Source organism: Aphis gossypii, chromosome 2 (assembly GCF_020184175.1).
Source record: "Aphis gossypii isolate Hap1 chromosome 2, ASM2018417v2, whole genome shotgun sequence".
In the NCBI taxonomy this organism is placed as follows: Eukaryota; Metazoa; Arthropoda; class Insecta; order Hemiptera; family Aphididae; genus Aphis; species Aphis gossypii.
Window position 1 is genome coordinate 7,767,631 of NC_065531.1, and position 22,897 is coordinate 7,790,527.

The following is a 22,897-nucleotide window of genomic DNA, read 5'->3' on the forward strand; positions in this document are numbered from 1 at the left end:
TATTATTTATTGTATTGTATTTGACTAAATAAACTATTTGTATAAATACTTAAAATTCTGTAAGATGAAAAATTTGCATCTTCAATACTAAATATTAATACGTTATGTTTACAAAATGTTAATAATATTCTTAACTTAACATAGTTAATTATTATACATTTTCATAGTTTAGTACTCACTACATTTATACAAATTTTCTTTTAAATGAAAAGTTCCTAAAACATTATTTCTCGGATATTCTGTGGAACAATTAACTCAATAAACATGGATGTAGATCTTTTGCGCCCAGGCATGATACCGATTGCACCAAACACAAAACTTTGGTTTGAATTTCTCATCGAACCATCTCTGCTCGAAGAACATTTGAACAAAGATCATCCAGGTATGAACCTTTAAATATTAATAGTATTATTTATCATTCTATATAATTGATGTAAATCACTATTATTTGTTATTATTGATTCATAAATTACCTAATATTAAAATATTTTATTCATGTACCCATACCCATCAGGTTCATCAGTTTTTAATTGGTTGCTACTCCCATTATACCTAGTTAAATTTATGTTCTATTATGAAATATGTTTTTGAATGCATATTGAACTTTAGTACGTATATTTTGTTCCAATTCTTATTTGTTATTTTTGGTTAACACTAACTTAAATTATTATGGTTTAACTTTAATGAGATCTATCCTCTGGCACTTTGTTGGACACATTGTAGATCCTCCAATTCTCCTAATTCAGTAAATACAGACACACATAAAGAGTGCTATATTTCAATTGAGCTTATAAAATTATTCTTTAAATTAAATAGATATCTATGTATATTCAGACATCATTCATTCACAGGAATTGCTCTTCCTTTTTATATTTTTTTTATACTTTAATTTAAAATTCACTTCATGAAAAGTTAGGTATTTGTTTGAACAATGTATGAAACTTCTTTTGCAAATATAAATGAAATAAATGTTTATGAGCAAAGTTGTATGCTTTTTTACATGATTACTTATAATATTTTTTTGATACAGATCCTAGTGCTGCAGAATTACTGATAAAATTTCTTTATTCATCTATGGAGAGGCCAAAAGATTTGCCATTGATTGATATTGATGATTTAATGGATAACTCAAGAATTGATAAAAAAATTGAATATCGCAAACGTAAAAAATATGAATGTTTGAAAATGTTGGCAATGAAAATTGTCAGTTTTTGGGAATGGGACCTAAACATTTTAGAAACTAGGTAATTTTGTTTTGGTTGATAATAATTTTTTTTGTTTACTTATTTAATTTAATGATATAATTCATGTTTAATTTACATACATTTATATATTAGTACACTAATTATTTTAATCATTAATAAAATTAATTTTATTTATTTAGGGTACCAATTAGTCTTCAAATAATATTTGTACAAGATCTTTTAGAGTTAGTTTCATGTGGTCTCAATTTAATTGATTTTGAGACTCACAATTCAATTGAAAATTTATCAGCGCTAAAAGATGAACAAGTATTTGCTGTTGCACTATTTCATCGATGGACATTAACTGTTATTATAAATTATACACTGTCCAAAAAATCATCATTTTCTTTAGGCCCCATACAGTAAGTTCTGTTTATTTATTTACAGTGTTAAAAATATTACTGAGGTCTTTCTGTAATCACTTTATTTACATAAACACTAAACTAAAATATTCTACATATATCATTGTTATGCTGTTTAATTAGAGATGGAAATGAAGATGTTTTATTAAAATTAGAAATGCAAAGTGAACATAGTGAACAAATGTTGTTAAGACTTCTAGATTTGAAAAGATCATCATATACAATACCAACTATAAATACATTTGATCCTCCAGATGAGTTAAGACCTTTAAATTGTTATTGGTTTAAAGGCTTAACTGTGTCATCAGCTGAATTTCGTTCTCAGGTATTTATAACAATTATATTTATTCATGCTAAATATAAAATGCTACTGTAATTTTTTTTATTTTCAACAAATATTTAGATTATGTATGATTATGCAAAATATAAATTCTTTAAAGCACAATATGAAGAAGCTGGTATTTATTTTAATATGTGTAAAGAATTGAATATGAACTTAACACCAAGTTCTTTTCATAAAATAAAACTAGAAGAATTAAATGGATTCTGTGCAGCCTGTTCATCTAAAATAACAGAAAATTCTAGTTTATTAATGCAATTTTTGTATTCTACCCAAACCAACCATAATGTAAGTACATTATAATATTACAATTATGTATTTATGATTTTTTACAGTTATTTTTTAACATTGCTTAACAGGAAATTCTCAGAATTTTAGAAATAGATAACCAGATTATGGAGATTCCAATGTTTTTAAGAGATTCGTTGGAACTTGATTTGGCTTCCATGTTATCTTTGGGGAAATTTACTGCATCAAGAGACATGTTACTTCATATACATACATTGAATGCTATTCGAAGAGCATCAGTAACTTCTGGAGAAATTGTGTTGTTACCTCCTGAAGATTATGTTACAAAAATTAAATTCAACCTAAGAGGTCCTGAGATATTTTTAAAGGTAATTTATATATTTTTAATTAATAACATGGTATCTTTTATTAGTAATTATACTTAATTCAGAAAAAAATGTATACATAGGTAAATTCACTTTGGTTAACGTACAGTTTTCTTTTCTTTTTTAATTGTGAATAGTATTTACTTAAACAACAATTTGTGTAGTTTTAACTTGGTGGATCAGATTTAGTTTTGAAATTAGAGCCAAATAAAATTTGTCATTTTTATGGTATTGCTAAAATAGCTAATTTTACCAGTTTAATAGTATTATGTTGTGGTACAACACATATGTTATAGATATTCTTTTACCTTTTAGCCTACTCAAAATAGTACCTATGTTATACCTGCATGTGTTGTGTAATAATTTATTATTATGAATCTAATATTTATTTTTTAATTTCTAGGATTTAAAACTTTGTATGAAAATTAAAGATAAAAAATTTAGAAAAAACATAAAGATGTTTGTATGTAATGTTTTACTAAAATGTCCTAAGAATTTGGTAAAGGATATCTTAAAAGATGGTCATGAAGAAATACATGAATTATTTGGCGATGAAGATATACATCAATTATTAACGTTACCTGAAGATATACCTACTGTTAACATTGATATGTCTAAACGTTTGAATCGATTAAAAATAACTCAAATAAGTATGTGTACTTTTCTTTATTAATTATTGTATTGTTCAATTTGTTTTGTTTTGTTTTAGATAATGTAAATGTACAAAAATTATTACTAAAAAACAAAATAAGCATTGAATATGATCCGAGCAATTTACGTAACTTGCTACAACAATTACATAAAATGGATATGGATCCATTGTTTAGTATTTTAGATATTAATTATGAAGTAAGTTTTTAATTTTAGTATTTTGAAGTAATTTTTATCCTTTACCATGTTTCAACGCAATTGTTAATTAGCATTATTAGATGTCAGCAATCAAATTAAAAATGCACTTAACTTCTAAATTAAGTTAACGCTCATTACTGATTGCAAATAAACATTTATATTACTTCATTATTACTTAATCTGAATATATTGTACAAATATTTAATACCATTAATTATTGTTTTTTTTCCAGTGGCAAGTTCCATTACCTTTGCAAAGTCTATTAATAGGATTACCTAATGGGTTATTTAAATATTTGGTTATTATACTAATAGCAAAATCAAAAGAAATGATTAAGTTAAATGTAAGTCAAGTTATTATTATTAAAAATGTATAAAATGATTGTATGTTTGATTAATTTTAAATATTTGCAGTTTGTGTAGGCATGTATAAATAAAAACAATAATATTAATAATAATAATAATAGATCATAACATTTTTTTTTTTTTTTTAGGACTTTGAAAGAGCAAAATTGTTACTACGAGAATCTGAAACAGAAACAAAAATTAATAATAGCATTATGTACTCAAAAATTAGACAACTGATTTCATGGGAAGGATTGTATACTGAAATGCTTCAGTTCCAACATGAATTCAAAAATTTTGGTTAATATTAATATTTTGGTTACCTATTAAAATTAAATTTATAATAATTTATTTATATTAAGTTAATTAAAAGTTAAAATGTTAATACTTTTATAGCCATTGGAGATCTTGTAGAACGCTGTAAGCAATGTCTAGAATTTGTACAAAGTGATAATTTAATACCTCGTCAAGAAATTGCTGAACAATGTATATTAACTCTATTAAATGTTGGTGAATGGGAATATTTGACAAAAAGACATTATAATTGTTTTAAATTACCATTAGCAATTGCTTATACTTGTCTTGATGTTAATAAATTTAAAGGCACTAAAAAAAGTGCCAAAGAAGTATGGGATTTAAGTAAGAGATGAAATTTTTTTTAAAAAATGTATTATTATTAATTAATTATGTTAAATGTTTGTAGTTCTACCTGTGTTTGATTATGGTTATTCTGCTACTAATAAAAGACCTTTAGATGGTGATCCTCAATGTACTCAAAATCGAGTTTTAAGTCAAAGTGACATGATGCATGTATTTTTGAGTTTAAGGGACCAAAATGCCATTCAAATAGTTCTTTCATTATTAGCAAAAATTCAAAATTTTCTTAGAGATGAATCTGCTATGGAACTTATAATGCCTTTTTTGAATATTTGGCCAGTCATTCCCAAGTTTGTTTAATATATTAAATATTAATATCTACTATATGTTATTGAACACATGTTAATTTTATGTTATTCATTAATTAAAAAATGATTTATTTTTTTTTAGTGGTATGAATATTCCTCTAAGAAATATAACAGAAGTGTTAGGAATTGTATTAACCGAATCACTTAAGTATCATCCAAATCATATAATTTTACTTAAACTAAAAGGCGATCTGCAATATGGTAATTTTATTATTATATTTTATATTTTATCTTAAGTATTAAATCTTCTTTAAAAATTTTAATGAACAAAAGTTTTATCTTCTCTCTTTTTTTTTTTAGTAAATAACTATGACATACTATAACGTGTTTTTAAGTTTCTGTTCTTTTTAAATAATTGATAATAATATTATCAATTATAATATATTATATTATTTTTATTGGTAATATTAATATATTACTCCTCATATTTTTTTTTTAGATTTTTTATAATGTAGTTGAGTTTTCATGTATTAAGATAAGCACATGAAGTCATATCAGAACCTCTCAATTCTATATGTTAGAATTAAAATTAAAATTAATTTTAATAATATTGTAATATTACTATAACTGAATTTTTAATCTATTTAATTTTGAATGATTAAAGAGTTTAATATTACAACTAACAATTCTTAACATGTTAAAAGTTCAGTTAACACGTTGACTGCCACATGGCCACCGGTGGTGATTTGAAATTCTCAAGTTTTGTGAATTTGTGACCGCCGGCGCTCATAGTGCAACATTATTACCACGCCATATGACTGCCGGCGACCACATATGAATTTGGTTTTACATTATTAACTTTTCTATGGCACTACAATAATGTACTAAAATAAGGACCGTGGCGTAGCGGGAATCATTACAATTTTTCTGATATACGTTTTTTTTTCAATTTTTATTTTTCTATTTTTTCAAATATTTGAGGTATACAAATTTTAAATGTATTGAAAAATATGCTTGGCGTATAACAAATACCAATTGAATGACCATCGGCGGCCATGTGGCAGTCAACGTGTTAATAAAATTACTAATCATTATTACTTGTAGTAATGGGCCACTACAGTTCTGCAATGAAATGGTACTTGGAAGCTATTGTTATTGTTAGCGATTACTTTGCACGGCCAGTTTTAAAGCCAATGATAGAAGATTATGTTTATAAAAGAATGATGAAATGTTGCATGCAAATGCAAAATTTTACCCAGGTAATAATCTTTAAAACTTGATTTGTTTAAAACCATACAAAATTTTATTTTATTTTTCATAGGCAGCAATATTATGTCTGTTCCAAGAAGAAATAGATTATGCAACTGCATATAAATGCGCTTCTGAGACAAATTCATGTGATGCTTTGGATGAATATTATGATTACATATGGGATATAAATTTGTTGGAATTTCTTATATATTGGCATACAAAATTAAATCATCAGGAACACAGACAAAAACTTGTAAGTAATTATATTTTCATTGCTAGTTTAGCTGATCCTATGTTAAGTGGTATATTGGTAGAATTAATTAGTATATCAGCTGACTTGCTCAAAATCAAAGTTAATAACTTATGACTTTATAACTTAAAGACATATTGGTTACTTAACCATGATTAAGTATGTATAGTTTTATTTTGCATATTTAGAGGGTTTTTAGCCTATTTAGCATTTATATGTATTTTTCTTTTTTTTATTGATCATATTTATTATATGTTTTACCAAAATTGTATGAAAATTGTTATAATTTATATTTTTGCATTATATAAAATTAATGGGAATTGTTGCAACACTTACAACGTAATTATTTAAAATAACGCAATAGTTATTATTTCATTTGATTAATCAGCGTATTGTGCCTGCATAAGCATTTAGTGTTCTAAATACTTTATCTATGGTTTATTCTTGAATCTTGACTATTTTAGTTACAATGTTTATGCTCTTGTATCGTTCAAAAATATTCAAATATTAGGTACTTTTATTTTTTTTTCAAATCTTCAAATTTTTAGTGCATTTAACATGCATATTTCTAAACATTTTAAGACATATTTCAATGCATATTTTGTCATTTTTTAGTGTATAAGATATAAGTATATGCTTGTTTAGGAATTTTTAAGGCATAAACTTATAAACCCTGTTAATAAGTGCTAACTGTTAAAATAGTTTCTTAGTATAATATATAATATACACATTATAGTATATTGTAATATAAATTCTATATACATTTTGAAAGTACAATTTTTATTTTATACGTATATCTATTTAAAATGGAGTGTTTTTATTTTTACATATATAGTTGAAAACAATTGGTGCGTTGGAGTTAAATGCAAATAATAATGAAGAAATTAAAAGAGAAGCAGCCAACATAAGAAAACTAAAATTTTTAAGAGCACTATCACAGCAATATGTACATCCGTAAAAAAATAACTGAAGGACTATCTACAATAATAATACATACAATGATTTTATACATTTAAATTTTCTAAAAAAACAAAAAAAAAATGGACATTGATTGTAAATATGTAATGTCTAAATTTTAATAAACATTTTAAATTGGATAAAAAAAAAACATTTTGATATTTACTAATTAGGAATAATTTACATGACATTCTTAAATAGTTTAAAACAATATAATTGTCTCCAATTATTATCACTCAATATATAAGACAATATAGGTTTCTAGAAGTTGAACAATATTTTCATTGATAATTTTTCAAGTCTCAGGACAATTTAAAAATATTTATTTTCAATTAATTGAAAATATTGATTGTACTCAGATTTAATGTATATTATCTTCCATGACTATCATTTTAATTATTTTTATTTTAGTCCAATTCATTATTTGAGCATTTTGTTTAATTTTTGGCTTTTCTTAACAACAAGCTTACTTTTAGTTAACTAAAATAATAGTTATAATGTATACAATGGTATATTAGTCAATGCATAACTATGACGTCTGGAGCTGATTTAGTTGATTCAATACTATAAGGCCTTTGATTTAGTTCTGACGAAAACTTATCCATTTCAATAACAGCCTCAGCTCTAAATTTTGATGGCTTTGCATCAGTGGAACTGTCTGAATCTTTTCGATATCCAAAAGTAGAAAATCCTAATGGCGGTCTGAAAGGTGATTCTGACGGCCTTACTCTATAGTGGCCAGCAGTTTTAGGTACAACTGAAGTGTCAAAAAGGCTCTCTCTAGTTTGACACTCAATATCTTTAGTTTCAGCTGTTATTGGATAGGAACTCATCAAACCATCACCTTCTTCATCTTCAACTGAAGGATAAAGACGAGGAGCGTCATGCTTCATTAACACTGGAATAAGGTCACCTGATGGAACATAACAATCAGAACTAGATATGTTATTAGTATGTTTGCTTTGAATTAGGTTGGTGGTTTGACTACTATTGTCACTTTGCGGATAGTCATGTCCATGTGGACCAGAATCCTCAAGTGATTGTTCGTCTGTTACATTCATTCTTCCTATTTGATCTAAATGATCTTCTCTTGAATGGCGCATATGTTCCTGGTAAAAAAAAATTTTAATTACAATAAAAAGATAAATAAAAATTTATATAGATAAATATAATAACATGTTTAAATTATTGTTTGCCTTTAATGTACAATGTGTATCACCTATGTACATACGGGTATACTAACTCATTCCTATTTTGAAATGCTTTAGGAATATAAAAACAAAGTTTTGAACTCTTAGCATAGCGAACTGTATTTTTTTAATTTTGTATTATTATTTTTGAAATAGTACAAATTTATTATACATTAACTTTGACGGTTGTGTCTAGTTTAAAATGTAACAAGTTAGTATTTAGGAAAGTTTCAAAAGTATCACAGTACTATTCAAAATTTGGAATATCTAGAACCTATTATATTTATTCAAAAACGGTAATTTAAAAAAATTGATTTTGTTTTTTTGTTGTTAAAATATGAAGAGACTCTTAAGACTTAGTTACTCACTTCTGAATCCTTCATTATAGAATAGCGACTTTTCCGGGGTTTTATTTATTTTATTTTGATCATAAATAAACCAAAATAATTGAAATACATTCTTAAAACTTATATATAATAATAATAATAAATGTAGCACTTGATTTAAATCACACAATTTATTCCCATTTGATATTTATAAGGTAATTAAATTGTGGTAAGTATAAGGTACATTACATGAGTGTAGGTAGGAAATATTTTCGGAAGGGATTTTGGTCTAGGCTCTAGGTATACATTAAGTTTAATTCACAATATTTATTTTAAAATTATTTTATCTTTAATTTCGAGGGATGTTTGAACACCCAACCTCCCAACCTTACCTACGCTCATGCTACATTGCTACATTTTATTGCATTAAAAAATTTTATACAACCTACTTTTATGATTCGATGATCGTGCACAAGTTTTCGGACGATATTGGTAATGAATGCTGAACACATGCCGCATAATATTAAAAAAAATACTACTAGAATAACTATTATATCAAAACTTGAAAAAAGTTGCATTAATCTGTTGTCTTCTTGCTAAAATAATTTTAAATTAATAGCTTATTAATAATCAAATTTAAAACAATATTTAGGTTAGTTGTGATTTGATACATACAGGACACCCGTCTTCATCCCATCGAAAACGACAATTCTCGACTTTATTGCAACGTAATTCGGACGCAATACATGTTAAGTCTTCACAATCGTACTGATCACTACCGCATGCTGTAAAATATGGTTTTGAATCTTTTAGATATATAAACGTACGTTTGTACAAGTCTTGTCATCGTTTTAATATCTTCCAAACTTAGACGGTAAACTTTTAAAATTATTTAACTCGTGGTGAATCGAGAAGAGGATTATTTCGATTTTAATTGAAAAACTGCTGTTAAACATTGTAAATATTTTCAAGCTAAAAATGTCTTCTTTAAATATCGAATTTAGAATGTTTAGACAATGATAATTGGACTATAATCTATCGTTATTATATATACTAATATATTATTGTATCATTTGTGTCTAGTAATAATGGAGAGGCGTGTCTATGCTTCATAGAGTAGCTGGTATATTATATGAAGTACTTTTTGACACGAATCGCATTTATCCGGGCCATTACCATAATCAACTAAATTACGTAACTGGTCAGAGTGGGTTTTCAGATACTCCAGAAGAAACTCGGTAAAAACTAAAAATAGTTATAAAATTAAATATTTAAACTCTATGCTGAATATTTTTTGAAAATTATCTTTAGTAGAAATAACATCTTTGATGTATACTGGTACATAGTTATCAAATAATAAGGATTTACCATTTGGTAACTATAGATTTATCCCAATGTCATTTTATAAACATGGTTGTCGAACGGAACTTATTTATTGGTACTATATGACTATAATAATATCTGCGAGGGCAGTTGTATATTAATCACAAAACTATATCACATTCCGAGTGTATATATTATAATGATATAAGGTTGTTAGATACTGGGTAGTGATACATAACAGAGGCATGCTCACTGGGAGGGGGTGAGGGTATCATATCCCCCCATGAACTTTTTTCTTATGCATTTTTACATTTTGTGTCATAGACAATCAACAAAACAAAATACAGTTCATCCCCTCATCCCCCCATTAGAAAAAGCTGATCACACCCCTGATACATAATATTCACAGAAACTTTTTGATCGCAAACTATCATAATACAATATGCGATATTCTGTGAGTATAATATGATGTAGGTATATAGTTTTACTATTACTTATATTATGTTATATCATACCTTCGTCTTTAGTTTTGGTACGATATGCAGTGTAAAGTGCCGAGAACTTCGATTTCACGCCCTTCCCCTCTGCCAAGAATCGCACGTGCAACGTGTCCCCCGATGATTGTACCATTTCAGCTATCGACCCACAAAACACTTTGAGCCGCGAAGCCATGTCTGTGCGGTTTGAAAAAATTTCCACTACGTTCAATCCACAATCGTTAGGTTTTTCTAGAGAGAACTCTTTGAAGTTAAGCTGAATCTAAAATAAATGTAAAATGGTTTTTAGTGAATAATTATGTTTATCACATCTAGTCGATCCTTAATATAATATAACTGGTTATTATTATACTATAAAATTTAAAAAATCTTATTAAGTGCTACTAATCAGTTAAAAATATAGTTATCAAACTTTCAGCTGTGACAAAATTGTGGTTTTAATTTTAGTTTTGATATTTTGTAACAGGTAGCCATAAGATTGTTGATGTTTTTTATTTAAAACTTGATCAAAGTGTTTTTTTATAGCTGCAAATAGTATATATTTAAATTTTTTTTGAGGGGGGGATAGGGAAACCTGAAGTTCAGGTAGGTATATAGCGGTCTTTTATGATGAGTTTCTAGCACTACAACATTTCTAAATAAATGTTCTTACTACGCTCCAATGAGTATTTTTGCACATGAGTTACAAATATTAATTTAACTATTCTCATTCTCATTCATTTTTTAAAAATTAGAGTTATTAAGTACCTAATTTATATAATAATATATTATTAGGTATTCATTTTTGTGTACAAATGAGGTAGGTTAAAGCCTAGTCCTCATCTTTTCGCTATTTTCGCTTATGAATCGTTTTTCGAAATTTGAATTTTTGACCTTGGTATAACTTAATTAAACGAAATTTACATATTTTAAATATTTTTACTTTTATATAATAATATTTAACTCAGTAATTCGTATTGAGAAAAAAGTTTTAGTTTAAATAAAAAAATATGTCAATTTGAGGTAGTTACGGAATAAAAGTAAGACTAGCCTGCACAGTCTCACAATTACCTAAATGACAACTGAAGGATTTTTCTATTCAAAAAATTTGGATAGTTTCTCTAAGGCTCGAACTTATTAGCTAAATCCATACCATACCAATAAATGGCTAAATACATCGTCAAGCATAATATATTATATACTTAAATTCTTAATTATATACGCGTGCCTCCAAAATAGAATAGTTACCTTCCAACCAGGTTTTACTCGTATTATCCACATGCAATCCAACGGTACTTGGTTTGCAAGCGTTTTATTCTTTAAATCGTCAACGTCAGTACTATTTATGTACCCCTGTGAACCATCCACAAATTTACGACACGGTGGAAGCTCCGATTTCTCTATGTCTATAAAATATAATCAACACAACAATTAGGTACAGATTTAAAAATACATTTAATATTTAATTTTATGCCATTAATGTATGAATCATGGTATTTTTTCCAATATTTATTAAATTTGTTTGGTAGAGTCTGTTCAAACAACGAACCATACAGAGTATGTGTCGCTCTGGTTCATGTTTTTTATTATATTTTTTTAAGGTGGATTTTTTGGTCCTCTATGTCCTCATGACGCCCCCAACTTGAAAAAAATAGCTTAATGTATTAGTATTTTACTTATACCTATCAAAATATTTATATTCGAACTACAAAAATAAAATTAATTTTATTAGTTCCGATGATATTAGTTTCGAGGTATATTTTTAAGCTAAGGTATAGTTTATCTGGAATATCTAGAAATTATTCGAATTTTACTAAGTCGTTAAGGGATATTTTGAACAACCCCGCAAAATCACCAAAATATTCCACTACTCTAGTTAATTGTACACATTATGAATATATATATATTTCTAATTTCTATATATATGTCTTAATGTCTATATTCTATAAAATTTTTGACGATTTTTTTGATGGAGTGTGTAAATATCTACAAACAATGCGTTTAAAGACCTTGTGAAAAATATTAAGAATCATGCTCCACAAAGGATTTCCACGATATCTATTATTATGCTACACATTTATTTAATGTAAAATAGTGGTTATTTCAGAAAGTGTTTACTATACAAACTATATAGTATATATATATTTTAAATAATTCCAAGTTGTTACAAAACGACATTTTTAGAGAAAAAAAATGATATTTTTACTATTTTTTATTGTTTTAAATTAAAAAAAAAATTATTCGTTTAAATGACAGTGTACATTTTTAATTCTTATTTTGAAGCAGAATATTATTTATAGTGTTTTATCTATCAAATTCAAATGTAGGACAAATAGTTTATTAATTGTAACTATTTAAGTATTTAAAATTTTCATGAGCAGATAGTAGTGGAGTAACATTTTGCGAGGTACAGAGGTCGTATCATAGGTAACTCCGCTCATCAAAAACTTTAAATACTTATAACTCGTAAGCTATTCATCTAAAATTTGATTTTTATACATCTAAGTACTTTTATAAAATATTTTGATTTGGAATAAGGAATTTAAAATGTATGTTATGATTAAAAAAAGTAAGTTCTTTAAAAAAAAAAAACTATTTAATAAACTAATTTAAATAAACTGTTTTTTTATTAAATAAATATTATTTTTTAACAATTTAAAATGGTGTAACAAAAATATATCCAAAAATGTTAACAGTTTTAGAAATATTGAGAGAATCTTATATTCAATTGATCACCCGGTAATCGATATAGCCAACTACTTGAGGCAATACATAACAAACTTGAAACTTTTATTGATTTCAAATATTATATTAGGTAAATACTAAACACTATACAGTATACATAATACTATGTTCGTGTACATACAATGAATATTTTTTCCTAAGTATAAGCTGGTGATTAATATCACTTAAGTATATTATTATATGTATGTTAGAAATAATTTATAGAGTATGAATTATTATTGTTCACCTGGCGGAGGTTTCTTAATGAATTTATAAACGGCGTGAAATCCTTCATATTCAATATTTTCATCCGATCGAAATCTTAACCACAAGTATTTGCCCGATGAAATTATTCTAGAAAAAAAGGATAATATCAAATAACATAATATTATTACATTATTATAATTATATATTTATATGTCCAAAACATTTCACAAGTGCAATGATGAGACTATAATATCGCAGTTTTATATACTGCAGTTTATATTATAAATATATATTTAAATTTAGAAAATTAAAATCACTCACTTGGGCGGAAATTGATTTCCACAATAGTAATACGATGGAACTGAATATCCGTATGGGCCATCTCGAATTTCCAAATGATCGTGCTTACACCCAATACTTGGTTCTATCGTGAACGAGTCCCTAAAGTCAAGTTCAATTATCTCTCCAGGACCAGCTATACGAAAAAACGATTAATTTAAATTTTAAGGTTACATTTATAATTATTCTAATTACTATTCACTCACCTTCTAACAATCTGATACATTCTGTATTATTGGGATAAGGTTGAGGATAACCCGGAGAGTAGAACTCAAATTCTGTTTCAAACTGATGACACGGTGAAATAGCCATCAAAGTTTCAGATGCCATATCTTGAACCGGTATATCATAATCAATAGTAGTTGTTAACGAAACATTAGCATCGATTGTATCCAAATCTAAAATTTTAGTATTTAATAGTAAAAAAAAAATAAACAAATAATTTATATCAGATATCTTCAATAAATAATTTATGTTATATAATATTTACCTAATCCAAATACTTTTTTTGAAATTATTAAAAATACCGCAATACCTAAAAAAAAAAAAATTTAATTTTTAATGTTATAACACCTAGTATATTTTTAAATGGTGAATTAACTTTACAACATTAAAATAACTGCAAAAATCGCGTGAGAATGTAATTCGAATTTTAATATTTAGGTTTTCATTTATATTAATGAATAATTAGTAGTTATAATGCGTATTGGAAAGAAAATAAAATATAATAAAGAAATAAAATAATAAATCTATAAAACCGATCACCCATTAATATTAATACATAATAATAAATAGGATAGTATATACTATATACATATTACATTATTGTAAATAAGTCTATGTTAAAAAAAAAAAGTAAAAACCTATTGTTGATGACTGAAAGTAATGCAGTGCACTGGAATGGAAAGATTAAATAAAGAGGACAACTTATACGAATTCGAAAACTCACATATATAGTTATAGTGCCTAAGTGAGATAAATATAAAATATATTTGTTAAAATTTGATATCTACCTATTATACTCGTATGTAGATATATAATCGCAGTTTATAAAGAAATATTGTGAAGTACTTATTATACTTCTGTGTTCTGTTGACAATTAAAAATGTGCAATGAAATATATTATATAAATATATATAAAAATAAAAAACAATAAAAATAAAAAATAAATAATATGTCATACTTTTATATAAAGAAATGTATGAAAAAAATATTTTTGTTATATCTAGAATAATAATTTGTAATAGTTCATTTGTTTTGAAATGTGAAATATTCAGATTGTATAATTATTATGTACCTACCTATATCAATATGGTATTAGAGCTAAACAGTACCTACTAATTTTTATGGTATGTATTATGTTTTCTTAGATAATAATTTGACACTGACATATTTCATATATGAAAATACCAAAAAAAGTAATTGCTAAAATAGCTAAAATAGCGGGTTATGAGAATTTAGAAAAATGGCAAGTGTCCGTCAATGTCAGCATTTTTAATATTTTTTGTTTGTATTGTATATTCACTTAAGATGCTTTGTCAGTACTGTCTACTCACTTCCTTAAAATAATCTCGGACCCAACTATAGTGTAGTAGGTAGGTACCTGTAAAAACCGGGACCCAACTAGTGTTGTAGTATCTGTGATTAAACCCTAGTATTCAATTCGGATATGCTGTATCAATTATCTGCAAATGTTCTAGCTTCTAATTTCTAACAGAAAATTGTTCACCACATTATTTTAGAATTTAATCATGTATCATATTAAAAAAATAAAATACAAATGCAAGTTTGTTGTTCTAAACGATTTCGAATGTATTTTTTTTTATATATATATATACTGCGTTGTAATTAATTTCAACAATTAACTTGTAATTACATAGGTACCTATACAATAATTTGGAAAATATAAATTTATAAAAGTTAAACAATGAACCTTAATTGGTTGAAAAATAATAAGATAGGGAATTTAATTTTATAGTAGGAAGGAAAAAAATATTATGAATATTAAAGGAGATGCTCAAAAAATTAAAAGGTTTTATAACTAAATTTATAAAAACTAAATATAAGTATAGGTATATAACTACAATAAATTAACATTATGATAATAATACTACCAAAAACTGTTGGTTCGGAATACTGATTATGTTTATTATTAATATTGTTAGGTATTTAATGTATTACTTAGGTGTATGTAAATATTAAATATTGTAACAGTATTCAACAGATAGTTCTTTAAAAATTTAAAATTTAGCATAAGAATTCTTTTACCTATGCATATCCTTTGTGGCTTTGTCCATGACTAAATCACTTAGGTTAGGTTAGGTTAGGTCCATGAAAAATCGCTAATGAAATAATAAACAAATACACTGCGGGTATAGGTACGATATATACATATATACTTTTATAATAATATTTATAAACCATAAAATAATGAAAGTATCAATATGCAAAACATATCAGAATAGTATGACAATTTTGAATTAAAATTAAATTAATTTGAATTTGTTAGATCATTGTGAAACACTACGTAGGTATATTAAATTTTAATATAATAATGCATTCCTATACTAAAACAATGATTGATTAAAATTTATATTTCAAAACAATTTATTATTTTTAATTAATTTATAATAGTGGCGTATTTAGGATTTATTTGAGGGAGGAGATATGACTAAAATATTTTTTCTCTCTTCACTCGAAATACATGAAGATATTATCAATTTATTATAACTTCATACCTAATATATATTATGTATAGTGCTCGGATTTTAAAGCATAATAAGCAATAAAAAAGCACACGATTGTTTTAAAAATGCATAAAAGAAGCATATTTTTTTTTTTTAAAAAGCAAACAAAAGTATGACTAAAAATTAACATGAACTAGTTATAAGAATGAATAAAAAAAATTGAAAAATTAATTTTAATTAAAAAAAAAAGAATTATTCACCATGTATTTCCCTAGATTTGCAATAGTGAAATTTACTCATTGTTTGACATAATATTTTTATGCATAGAGAACGAACTATCTACACATGCACTAGAGTGATCGGTGCATACTTCATACCAGAGATTTTAAATTTTGAAACAATCGATATCGATGTTGTAGGCATATTGACCGTACCTATAGGTACTGTAAGCTTCATGTAAATCGATAATCTATACGTTTAATATATTTAATAAATAAGCCGATAACGAAAACAATAATAATCTAATACAAACATTTAGTCCGCATTCTCATTCATTCATTTACATTTTTTATTAATTCATTTGTTTTTATTACAATATATGTATTAACATATAAAAAATCCACAGCTGGAATAATTTTAAAAGAAACCAGTAAAAAAGTAAAAAATGCAAAAAAAAAAATTGATTTATATGGAATCAGAATAACGTGAAACAAATTTATGTATAAAAATTAGATCTCTACCTCAAATAATCTATTTACTATTATTATTTGAAGTAGTAATCTATCTTTTTTTTCCGATAAAATAGTTAATATAAAGCTAAAGGGAGAAAAAAACACCCGTTTTTACATTATATTCCTGCTATCTACTATCTCTACTATATTATTAATTTTTCACCTTATACTTGTATAGTTATACCTATAGATGATGACTTATTTTCTCTTTATCATTCAATAGATGACTAATAATTTATTTTATTTTTATCTCTTGGGATATATCCTTATTTCGTTTTACGTATTTAAGCATGACGATTGTTAAATTTACTTGAATTGAAAACTAAACGTAGAACGCAATGACAACTATTTTCTTGTTAGTTGTTATTGTTATATTATTATATATTTAATATCATAATTGTTTTGTTATGTCTATATTAATTACAAAATCCGTTTTAGTTACTCGATTTAACTTATATGAACACATTACACATGGTACTCAAAAATACATTTTATATGACGTATTATTACTAAACCTAATAATTAAGATTATTAAAACTACTATTACAATTTAAGTGCAAAAAAATTTAAAATAAAATATTTATTTAGTATTTTAATTTATTTGTTTAATTAGTAATAAACAAGTGGTTATACACATTAATATATTATTTTATACGTGCTTAAAATTTAGAATACAACAATAAATATTATGAAAAAAAATATGAAAAACTTTTTTTCTTAATGTGCCTTTTTTTAGTATTTTCTTAAATAATCCTAAATCATTTTTGAATAAATACAAAAAATAATAACATATACAGTGAAATTGATATAAATAGATGACAGCTATATTATGATGTAGTATACCTTATCATTATTTAACCAATTGATTTTAATTTAATCAAAATCACAAAAGTTATTTTCCCAACAATTCGTCTAGAATTCCAGATTCATATTTATCTCAGTCTAAAATGAATTAATCGACTAAAGCTCTAAACTCTAAAGTAATCGACTCGCTGACAACTCACGACAAACTTAGAGGGAGAATTTGACAAGATACAAAACGACCAGCGTTTCCTCTTGGTCAAGTTCTACTTCGTTCGAAACAGTGTAGGATTTTAGACAATCCCTTACTTAAAGCCAAACACTCTGTAGGTATGTCATTTTAAGAGCATAATATATTTAATCAAAATGATTTCTAATATAAATAGAAATCATTAGACCATAGTGTTCATTTTATCCATGAGACGGCGCATAGCAGTGAAGTCATATTTTTAATATTTGATTACTTTTAACTAGGTAATTAAACTAATATATTATTAATTTACTTAAAAGCTTGGAATATTGTGTTGTTATTTTTATTGTAACAACGATTAAATGATTTATAATCTAATACTTCCCTAATGTAACTGTAAGGGGGAAACTTTCATTATCAAAGAAATATATATTATATTAGATAAAATAAAATAGTTACATATTACTATATTAGAAAGTTACTGAAACATTATAACACGCTATAAAAGGGCGTTGTTTTTTATTCTCCCCTAGTATTTTTTAATTTTGATGGAATTTTTTTTTTTTAACTTAATGGTATAAACAATATTTCCATATAATATACATATTAATTTGTTAATGTATTAGACGATCGAATGCAATGTTATTATAGATGTGTAAATATTAATAAATTAAATGCAGTTATATAATATATAATGTGAAAATGTATAAATTATCTTAATACTCTATATTTTTACGACAATTAAAATTATAACAAAATGTTTTACATTGTAATTTATCTTTAAATAAGTAATTGTAATAAATATAATAAGTACATTGAAATATATATAAAAAATAATTGCCTTTTTATAAATATTTATTAGATTTTATGGTTTCATGAACTACTTATGATTTATGAAAAATTTTGTATTAATTTTGTACGAATTTTGACCCAGAAAATAATTTTTTATCACCAATTATAGTACAAAAACTGAAAAATTAAAAATATGTCATGCCTAAAAATAGCGTTAAAGAATTTAAACATTTGGAGAAAATTTAAAAGAACCTACTTTTATTTTTTGGTACAAAACAAAATATCAAAAATTATTTGAAGAGAAATAATTATTTTACAAGTAAATATTTAATTTAGTAAAAATGCTTAAAATTCTCATCAGAACTTGATTTGGTGTTCCGGTAGGTTTTTTTTTTTTAATAAATAAATTGTAAAACTTACATTACATTTTCAAATCTTAGATATAAAAAAAATTTTTTTTTAATTTTCTTACTACAAAATAATTTTCTCGAGTAACTTTAAACGCTTATAAAATATTGTGACTAACTTAACCTAACCTATTTTTCATTTGAGAAATTAACAACTTATGAGGAGTTTTGAATTAAATTTGTTGAAAATGTTTACAAAAACAAAAAAAAAACAAATATCTTTATAAAATGATTTTGCAATTATCATTCTGCTCAAAATCTAAAATAGGACTAATTTGGTCTTCTGTATGAGCCAAGTATTCGGTTGTGCATTTTTTTTGCATTATTTAGTTGATCTTTCGACTTTTTTTATATGACAGTTGCGCATTATTCGATTTTTGGGTTATGCATCGTTTATACAACGACCATTTACCTTAGTAAAATTTTTAAGTATCTTAATATGTGCATCGAAATATTTAACAAAATTTTTTTTTTTTTTTAGGGTTCCGTACCTCAAAAGAAAAAAACGGAACCCTTATAGCAGTGGTTTTTAACCTTTTTCGAATGACGGAACACTTAACATTTTATGAGGATTTTACGGAACACAGCCGTAAAATAAAACAGTAATTAAATTAATTTTTAATTGTTTAATATATTAAACAATAAATGTATAACATAAAACAGTTTGCAAATATGTCAGGAAAACGTCTTACTTATATCATTGTGTTTTGTTTTAAAAGTCAAAATGTTAAGAAAATGAAAATAGAAATACTAAATAAAATTTTTTCTATTGGTTTTAAAATTTTGTCGGAACACTTATATTAAGTCCACGGAACACCTGTTTTTGCCCTTGTTATATTATAAAATAAATGATAGATGTTAATATAAACACCTACTGACAAGAGGGTTAGAATTATTTTAGGTCACGGTTCCAGCTACGCTTTAACCTTCTAGGTGAGTTTCCAGGAATTGACTCAGAGTTTAGAGCAAGGATTAGAGGGTTAGAGTGGTTTGCAAGGCGGGCACGGAAAAGTTTGTAGTAGTTTTTGGCTTCTTCTTTGACAGTGAGTATTTTTAAGTCTGAATGTAAGGTATGATTTGAAACATACGGAAGGGCGCATGTAATCATGCGAAGTGAGGTTGATTGGAATGTTTGGATTTTATAAATATTTGATTTTTTTACTGATCCCCATAGTTGGATACCATATAACCAAATTGGTTTGAGGAGGGTTTTGTATAGTAGCAGTTTTGTATTACGGTTAATTTTTTATTATTTCCCTATAAGTGGAAAAAGTGCATATTATAATATTTATCATATTTAATAATATGATTGGAAAATATTATGAGTATAATCCATAGGACTATATAGTGCAAGTTATACACTAACGTTCAACTTAACATTTGGTGTTTGCAATATTCATTTTTCAAGTCTATCGTTGGCCAATTAAAAAAATTTTATCTTAAGTTTAAATTTTTACGAAATAAAATATTTAGGTGCAAAATAACGATTATTTACAATCAAATAATTTTGGATTTTTGTTATAACTAAAAATTACTAGTCGTAGAAACTTGAAACATGCACCAGTTGTTTAAATTGCCATTTTTCTTACATAATTTAATTTTGAGGTATTCAGATAATTAAAACATACATCACCCTTTTCTCCGCCTAGTTAAAAATATATATCCTAGGTTGACAAATTATCTCCATTCAGAATCGTTTTTTATAAACAACGATATCAATCATTGTATTCAAATTTAACACACCCATTATAGTAACCTACTCTATAGTCTATACCCGAGGTCCACTCGATACCTACTGTACAGCAGTGCGTTACCAAATTGACCACCCTTTTTTTTCGCCTCAAAAGTTTCTTCAGAAGTTAACATACCTACAATTTTTCTGACACACATCATTTAATCATTGTAAAATTGACGAAATCTAAAAAAACTGAACGCGCTGTTTGGTATTCAGAAACTGCATTGGTAGGTATAAGAAATTTTTATCCCTTCATTCATTCCGCAAAATATATTTGTTTAATACTAGAACTGTGTATCTGTTAATTTATTTACCAGTAAGCAGTATTTAAAATATTATTTATAAAAAAGTTTATTGTGTACAATTTTGTTTTTCAGACATAATTAGTTACTAAAGTAATTAGTAACCATACTGTTTAAAAGTAAAATGAATTTGGCACTTAATCAGCCTATATATATGTAGGTCATAGCCCATAAGATATGTACACCTACTCTTTTTTAACCTCATTATCATTTGTAGATAATAATGTAAAACCACAAGAAACAATAAATACGGTAAAAGAATTAAATAAATGGCTTTGGTAGTTTTTTAAAAAAACTCTATCACTATAAATCAATATCTATTACTAAACATAAATATTTTATAGGTTTATAATAATAATGAGTTGATTTTAAAATTATTGCCCATAATCAACTACACTTTCCAATCACGTTTAAGTATTACTAAAATTACTACATGATGGTGATCATATGCTCAATTACTAATATATATTATTATTAATTTGTTTTAAATTGATTTTGACAAAAACTATAATTTTTAGTCTAATAAATCTTAACTTTATTGGATAGAAATATACAAGTAGTTGATACAACTTAACTTATTCTGAATGTATAGTAAAATAATTTCAAAAATCTTGACATACGATTTTTTTTGTCAGTAAATTATGTTAAAACAGTTATTTTGAAGAAATACTAAAAATTTCATAATCCGTAAATTTTTTAATGGATAATTAAAAAAAACTAATAATATACAAGTGAGTTCATCGAATTACACCACTTTTAATTGTAGCATAATTAGTAATTGTATTCGTTTCAAGTTTAATATCAACTTGGCTTCTTTAGAAGATGGTCGTAAAAACAAAATGTTGTTGACCAAATAAACTTGTTCTTACCTAATATTATATAAATGTTATTACATACTATAATATTATAAGTATCTACAAATATAGAGTTTGTAAATTAATAAGACATTTTTAATAATATTAAACATTTTATCGTGAATAATAATAATAACATATATTATAATTGAATGTTAGGTATATTTTACTATTTATAAATATATTCTGCACTTAAAAACTAATTAAAAAAGATACTATACTTTTTATAATGGCTAACATTTATCTAGTCGCATGCACGGCAAATAACAATATAGATTTTAAATGTATATTTAGTAAGGAAATTGTCTCTAGGGAATCTATATAACTAAATCGTCATAATATAACTACTGTAGAAGTATATTATGATATAGAATTTACAGACACATTAAACTCTTGGTATTAATTATTAGTTATACTTAATTAGTTATTATAATTTATAGGTATTACCAAAATATTTCAAAATATGTACTTCACTTACAGGATATTCAGCACTGACAGAGTTATCTTTATTTTACATTTTACTATTATTAGTAGGTACTTTTAAAATTAATATTTACTTAATGAATTTAATTAATTATTAGATTAAAGTTATTTTATAATAAAAACACGGGTTATAATGTACGCAAGCACTTATTATCGTGTTAATTATTAAACATACATGATTAACTTTTATGTGTTGATGTATCCATAAAATTTT

General features: G+C 25.3%; 2 protein-coding genes across 2 annotated transcripts in view; one reads left to right on the top strand and one right to left on the bottom strand.

Annotated features, from left to right (window-relative positions):
- Window positions 1–7,143, top strand: LOC114125789 (integrator complex subunit 8). The gene is made up of 16 exons (XM_027989562.2): window positions 1–382; window positions 1,031–1,244; window positions 1,385–1,606; window positions 1,730–1,931; window positions 2,010–2,234; window positions 2,306–2,563; window positions 2,964–3,210; window positions 3,270–3,409; window positions 3,642–3,752; window positions 3,903–4,053; window positions 4,150–4,392; window positions 4,457–4,700; window positions 4,801–4,919; window positions 5,763–5,917; window positions 5,980–6,162; window positions 6,995–7,143. The coding sequence occupies exons 1-16, from the start codon at window positions 265–267 to the stop codon at window positions 7,115–7,117; spliced, it is 2,955 nt and encodes a 984-aa protein (XP_027845363.1). The 5' UTR covers window positions 1–264; the 3' UTR covers window positions 7,118–7,143.
- Window positions 6,877–22,897, bottom strand: part of LOC114125778 (uncharacterized) — a 21,706-nt gene continuing 5,685 nt past the window's right edge. The window contains exons 2-10 of the mRNA XM_027989549.2: window positions 14,192–14,236; window positions 13,908–14,099; window positions 13,684–13,837; window positions 13,403–13,509; window positions 11,680–11,837; window positions 10,471–10,714; window positions 9,308–9,417; window positions 9,082–9,228; window positions 6,877–8,225 (exon numbers count right to left, since the gene is read on the bottom strand). Of these exons, the coding sequence (XP_027845350.1) occupies window positions 7,635–8,225; window positions 9,082–9,228; window positions 9,308–9,417; window positions 10,471–10,714; window positions 11,680–11,837; window positions 13,403–13,509; window positions 13,684–13,837; window positions 13,908–14,099; window positions 14,192–14,236 (1,748 nt within the window). The 3' untranslated portion in view covers window positions 6,877–7,634. The remainder of the gene's footprint in view (window positions 8,226–9,081; window positions 9,229–9,307; window positions 9,418–10,470; window positions 10,715–11,679; window positions 11,838–13,402; window positions 13,510–13,683; window positions 13,838–13,907; window positions 14,100–14,191; window positions 14,237–22,897) is intronic.

Excerpts from the sequence above, each read along its gene's own strand:
- LOC114125789 (XM_027989562.2), top strand. The coding sequence starts at position 265 with ATGGATGTAGATCTTTTGCGCCCAGGCATGATACCGATTGCACCAAAC. Across the intron at positions 1,607-1,729 it reads TTTTCTTTAGGCCCCATACA|AGATGGAAATGAAGATGTTT; the intron begins GTAAGTTCTGTT and ends CTGTTTAATTAG. Across the intron at positions 4,393-4,456 it reads CAAAGAAGTATGGGATTTAA|TTCTACCTGTGTTTGATTAT; the intron begins GTAAGAGATGAA and ends AAATGTTTGTAG.